General features: G+C 41.1%; 1 protein-coding gene across 1 annotated transcript in view; it reads left to right on the top strand.

The window, feature by feature from the left end:
• Window positions 1–412: 412 nt before the first annotated feature.
• KATNAL1 (katanin catalytic subunit A1 like 1) overlaps window positions 413–6,292 on the top strand; it is a gene marked incomplete at both ends in the record, with an annotated part of 28,996 nt that continues 23,116 nt past the window's right edge. Inside the window, one exon of the mRNA XM_079549788.1 lies at window positions 413–574. Coding sequence (XP_079405914.1) covers window positions 413–574 — 162 coding nt within the window. The remainder of the gene's footprint in view (window positions 575–6,292) is intronic.

The raw sequence follows: 6,292 nt of genomic DNA, 5'->3' as shown, positions 1-6,292 counted from the left end.
AGGCACGTATGTAATCCAACAGCATAAAAAGCAATTTAGTGCCTTGTGTGATTTGTGATTCACAGGTTGATGGCTGCTAATATATTGTGGTGATCTACAAATTAAAGTTTGGCTGGTTAGATCCTTGAAGTTCAAGGTAGGCAGGGCATTTAATTTTCTTGCATTAATTTAATGAGATTGGGACCAAAGGCAATGAAGAAGTTGTATAGCCCTTTGTTTGTTTGTTTTTAATCACTATAAATGAGTTGTGATTTATGATCTCAAACTCTAGGCTTGATGTTTGGTAAAGAAAAAAAAAGACAATTCAGCTTTGAGAGAAGTAAGAAAGCTAGAATTTCACAGACTGAATTACTCTAGCATGTAAAATTAGTTTTGCTGATGATTATATTCTCTTCTAGGTTTCTGAGTGAAGATGAATTTGGCAGAGATCTGTGACAATGCCAAAAAGGGAAGAGACTATGCACTCATTGGGAATTATGACTCTTCTATGGTGTATTACCAGGGTGTCATCCAGCAAATCCAGAGACATTGCCAGTCCATCAGAGATCCAGCAATTAAGGGCAAATGGCAACAGGTATGGTGAAATAAGGTTGCCTTTATTCTGTTACTTGGTATTTGAAAAATATTCTGTACTTCCTCAAACTTTTATAGTGTAGAGGATGTGTATTTCAGCTAAGTTTATAACGTTGCCTACACAATGTTGAGTTGACATTTATAGGGAATGATTTCTTGTGGTGTATTTGAAAGGAATCTTTATATAAATGTATAACATTTTTTGCTTTGTTTTCACTCACGATGTTTGGCTAACCATTGGTCTGTTCATGTGTGACTGTATGCTCTGGAAAAATTGTTTTGCTGAGGACTTCCCTTTGCTATTTTATCTCTTGTCCATCTAATATTCAGCAAATTAAGGTGTGAGTTGAATGGATTAGCATCAGTAGAATGGCTGTCTGAGTAGCAGGTAGATATGCACACTACAACATGCAAATTGTATGCTCTTGGTCTGAATCATGTATCACATATGTGTAAGTATATATACACACATATATTTCACTGTAGAAAATGTGCTCTATCTAGAGAAAAAAAAGAAAGATACCAACTCAGAGAGCAAAAATGTAAAAGTGTATTCCAGAAAAATAATCATACTGTATAAATAATGTTTTGAAAGAACATAACTCTTATGAAGGATATAATTTTGCAGTAGCTAAAGAGATGATTTCAAGGAGCATTTTTCTAAATATTAGTGTTTAACTAATGCTATTTAAAAACAAAAGAAAAATCTTTTCTTTATTGCAGCAGGTGCTTTGATCATGATTTCGTGCTTGAATTGTCTGCTTCTTGCAGTATTTTGTGTACTATTAGCAAAAACTGTTAGCAATCAAATGATAATCAAATCATAATACTATTCATAGGTCTTTATTGTGAAACTAATTATTAAAGCCTGTATACTGGCTAAGATCTTGATGGAAAAGAATGTGTGTGCACAAACAGCAGTGATAGTGCCTAGCTTTCCTGGTGCTGAAAGAAGCTGAACATTGTATAGGAGATGCTGACACTTGTGTTTGTATTCGAGATCCTCCCCACTCCAGGCCACACTGAGTGGTATTTGTGCCCTGATCTTGTTCTTATTTCCTGCCCAATTTGTAGCTGATGTGCAGGTAAAAACATGAGATTTTCCTTGTTCTGCAGCTGCATTTCTGCATCACCTTCACTTTCAGTATTTTGTGTTTCCCCTGATGACATTAAATCTTCCATTAAAATTTTAACAGCTTTTGGCTTATGAAGATTACTTCAAGTCTCACAATCTCATGACATTGCGTGTTATTTCAACTGCTGCCTGTGCACCATGGAATGTATGCTGTACGTTGGATACAAACCTTGAGTATAAAGGGACCTTTAATGCTGTTTCCAGGATTCTTTTCTAGGAAAGGCAGTCGGCACCTCACCGGTGAATCTGAAGTTGGCACCTTGTCAGAAATCACCTCTTTTAAGTAAAATCAGAATTGCCCTAACAGTGTCTGTACACAATTTAAAAAGCACTATCCCCAGAAAGAGCATCAGCAGGTGGAGTGCTGTCTGTCATGCTGTGTGCCCATGCTAATTCTGGAACTTCTCAATACAGGGGTGGTAGCTAAGCTTTGTCAGAATCTAGCTTTACCATTACTTGTGCCAATCTCTGCTCGGGGACAAATACCTAAAAGTAAGAAGTGTGGAAAAAAACCTGTTCTTCATACTCAGACTGTCTTCATTATTTATAGAACTACCTGTAGGCTTGGGAGCAAATGATAACCCTGGAATCCGTAGTTTTTTCACACTTGCACTTCCCTCACTGGGACCTAGAAAAATTGACCTCCTTTCTAACTTGCTCTTCATAAATACTTGTGCTTTCTCATTCTTTGAGTCTGAATAAGAGGGAATTTGATGATCTGGATGTTAGCACTGCTTTCCCAACTCCAACAGCAACTACCTCCAAACTGCCAGTGCCATGCAGCTGCTGTCTGACAGACTGCTTCTCATGAAAAGTGTAAATCCAGAGGTTACATTACCAAGAAACTTGTGTTGATGCTGTACACGTAAATTTAGGAAAATTCAGGTCTAACCCACTTGGTAGCAGCAAAGTGCAGAATCAAAATCAAAATATTCCCCTGCCCTCTTGAAAAGCAAAGCAATCCTTGGGTCGTGGATGGGGTAGAGTGCAGGGAATTTTTACCTAAAATTGTTTCTCATCTGGAATATGGAACGAACCTGTTCTTTAGTTACTTCACTTTCTTCATCTTCTGATGAAAGTGAGGACAGTAATGCCACTGGTACTTTTTGGATGTGGAGTTTGGCAATCTCTAGTTGGGCAGATCTGTACCTGTTGGGAATGATCCATGACATTAATATACATGTAGGTAAATGCTCAAAGGAGAAGAAAGGATTATTGAATCAATTCTTTAGGATCTGCAGTCTGTACGCATGCTCACAATTCATCTCGATCTTTGAACCTCCTGAAGGATTCCTAGGAAATGGACATTGAGGGAAACTGGCAACATCAAACCTGCCCCTTTTTCCTGTCCAGTTGTGGACAGTGCATGGTTTTTTTCTGAGGCAGTGAGCTCAGTTTCAGGTGTTGTGTACTCATTCCCTCCTAAAATTGGAATGTCCCTAAGAGTAACATACCTCCAAGAATGGTTAAGCTGTGCCATGGCAGTCAGTTAGCTTGCCACTTGTATGGACCATTATTCTCCCCCATACAGTCACTTCTCTGTAGGGGATTTTCCATTGGGTGAATCTGCTTTGTGGCTCTGTGTACTAACAGGATTTTGCCAGCAGTTTTTTATTGAGTTTATTGAGAGATGTAGAGCAGAGATGAACCACAACTAGGTGAGATTTTGGGTCAGACTCCCAAAGACTCTTGATCTACTTTTCTTTGCTTAGGTGACAGGATTTTCAAATTTCTACAGGCTGGTCTAGTCAGAACAATGCTCAGTGCTGCAATCCAAGTATTTAGTAGGTTGTATTTCACACAGCGCATGTAGACAGCTTCAGCTTTCATTGCCAGTTCTTGTGCTTGGTGCTGAGAGGATAATTATGAGGAGAAGGAACATGAACACACATCATCAGCTCCACTGGGAACAGCTTAGGGATGCAGGTTCACTTGAGGCAATACTGCTTCTAGAGTGTCAAAACCAGTGCTGACTGGGGATTGTTATTAATCTGGAACAACATGCACAACTTCAAAACAACAAAAAATGCATCCTGGAGGTCTTTGCAGGGTCTGCCAAAGTAGCAGTGTGACAATATGAGAATTCCCCTAGCCATTTCATGGGGTTCATTTTCTGATTACTTGCTTGGCATGGTGATATTGAGCATCACCTGCTAGTGAGACCCTTACTTGTTTTATATCTGGAGGGTTTGCAGCTTATTCTTGGATGGCTCAGAGTAGCCCCAGTCAAAACCTGAAGCAACTCATCTCTATACTTCACAACTACAAAAGGTAGACTTTCTCTCACGACTGCTACTGTGAACTTTACTACTTCTGACATTCCCCTTGTTTACTCCAATAGAGTTTCTTGGCTCTTGTAGTCTTTTTACTAGACAGCTGGCTTGTAGGAAGGAGCTGCTTCAGTAACAGTTCAGCAGCTGCAGAGTGACAGCTGAGCGTGCCCCCAGGAGATAGCACGGTCTTTTGTCAAGGCCAGAGGCTGTCGAGCAAAACCTGCTGCATGTTATGACCGCGTGCTGTGTGTTGCGCGGTATCTGAGAGCACAGGAGCTGGAGCTAAGGTGGAAATTGGACGATTTTCAGAGTGCTGTGAGAGGCCAGCAAGGCACGCTTTGCAATCAACCGCACTGGAGCAAGTGATTAGGTGCTCTGTGCTCTTAAAATAAAGGTTAATTCTGGTTTTATAATTTTAAATGCCTGTCAGTCAGTCTGTGCCTCTGTTGTTTCTGCCTCATGCCTGTCTTATTAACACTACATAAATTGTTTCATGAGTAATTAAGGAATATTCTGCATGAAGACCTGTGAATACTGTGCTTTGACTCCATGGGATCACACAGAGCATCCATTTTGGGTATGACTGAAGGAATTGTTATTTTCAGTTTTTTAAGTGGAGCTTGTTGAACAACTAATGCTAATTACAGGCAGTAATTTCAGGTTTGGAAAATGCTTTCATAGAAACTCTGTTAGTTTTGTTCCAGCATTATGCAATTAAAAAACAGCCCCATGCATTACATGCATTTACCAAAATACAAAATATTCATGTTATGGGAGGTTTAGGCTGTAGCATAACAAGGAAGAGCTGGTCTCAAAGGTACTGCAGTTGCAGGATTGTGGAACATGGAGGAGTTCTGAAACTCTTTGGAACTACTGCAAAGAGAAAGTGAGCTCAGCTCCTGGTCATTGTGTTTATACCCATGTGTTAGGATGTTCTTGATGCTGAGTGCCCAGCAGGGCCAAGCTCTTCCCACCCAGACTTCTCTCAGCAGCATTAGCTTCTCTCCCTCCTCTGCACCCTGCTGTTCTTTGTCCTGGTATTCATCTGATCACAAGCTAGCAAGCCAGTGCAGTTTGCCAATTCAGCAAAGCTCCTTTATTTATATATTTAGTTATGACCCTCCTAGGGTTGTTTTCTGCCAGAATTGAGTCCAGAATAGCTGTAGGGAGTGTGGTTATGTAGATGTGAGGAGGGCGAGATCTTTCTTTTTGGCAGTGAGAGCTGTTAAGTCAGCCTATGCTTAAACACGAATAATGTAAAAGGATTTCTGGGGAGTTCTCTGTAACCTGAATTGGAGCCACCTGGGAGCCCTTACACCTGAGGGAAGGGGAAAAGAGACTGGGTGAGCCCAGACCAGTGATTTCCCTGTTTGCAGCTTTCATGGGCTGCTGCAGTCACACTCATCCCTCAGAGGCTCTGCTCAGTCACCTCCCTAATTATGGCATAGCCCCTCTTGGTTTGTATCTGGCTTATTTGTTTGCCAGCTGCAAGAAACATTTTCTGCACCTGTTTCATCTGACTCAGACTATTCAAAGCCTCTAGGAATTTGTCAAATGTTTTTCCTTTGTGGTTGTCTTGTTTAAGTACATTGAGGGCTTTTGGTTCATTTGCCAGGTACCAAGACAGTGATAAGGGCTGTGTGTTCCAGAGTTTGCTCAGGTCTTGCTAACAAATGGGCAGCAGCTGTTAGTTTCTTTTCAGCTTCCAAGGCACCAAAAGCTTACTTTCTCTGCATTTTCAGATTCTACCCTCCTTTCTGCTCCAGGGAGCTGAATGACAGTGCTCCAGTCCTCAGTGAGGAGCTGCACATCGTTTCAGTAGTCCTGAGTGGGAGAAAATGAGTGTGAGGGAGAAATGGGGTGAGCAGATATGAGCCAAATGTGCTTCTGCACATATGCTGGTAGGACACAGCAGCCTGCACTTGCCTACCATGGTTCCTTTCTGAGCACACGGGAGATTATAGGTTGCTAGCTGCATCAGTAAGTGCCATTAGGAAGAACATTGGTAAGGTGTGGTGCTACTTAACATTAATTTCCTTCACAAGAGTGGAGGTTGGTCCTGCAGGATGGAAAGCATCATTGAACAGCGGGTGGAGGACTGGTAAAATGCCATGCAAGTGCACTTAGTGAATCCAAGTACATCTTAAGCTAATGTACCACGAGCTCATGTTTTTGAGCAAGAATGTAGAGTGCCTTTTTGGCTGCCGATGTGCACTAAGGACTGGTGACCTTAACACACAAAACTTGAACTTGCAGTAAACTGTATTACTTGAAACTTGTGAAGTTTTTTCCCAGACTTAATGGAAAAAAA

Source organism: Tetrao urogallus, assembly GCF_951394365.1.
Source record: "Tetrao urogallus genome assembly, chromosome: 1".
In the NCBI taxonomy this organism is placed as follows: domain Eukaryota; kingdom Metazoa; phylum Chordata; class Aves; order Galliformes; family Phasianidae; genus Tetrao; species Tetrao urogallus.
The sequence above is the reverse complement of the archived record's forward strand: the minus strand, read 5'-3'. Positions and strand labels throughout refer to the sequence as shown.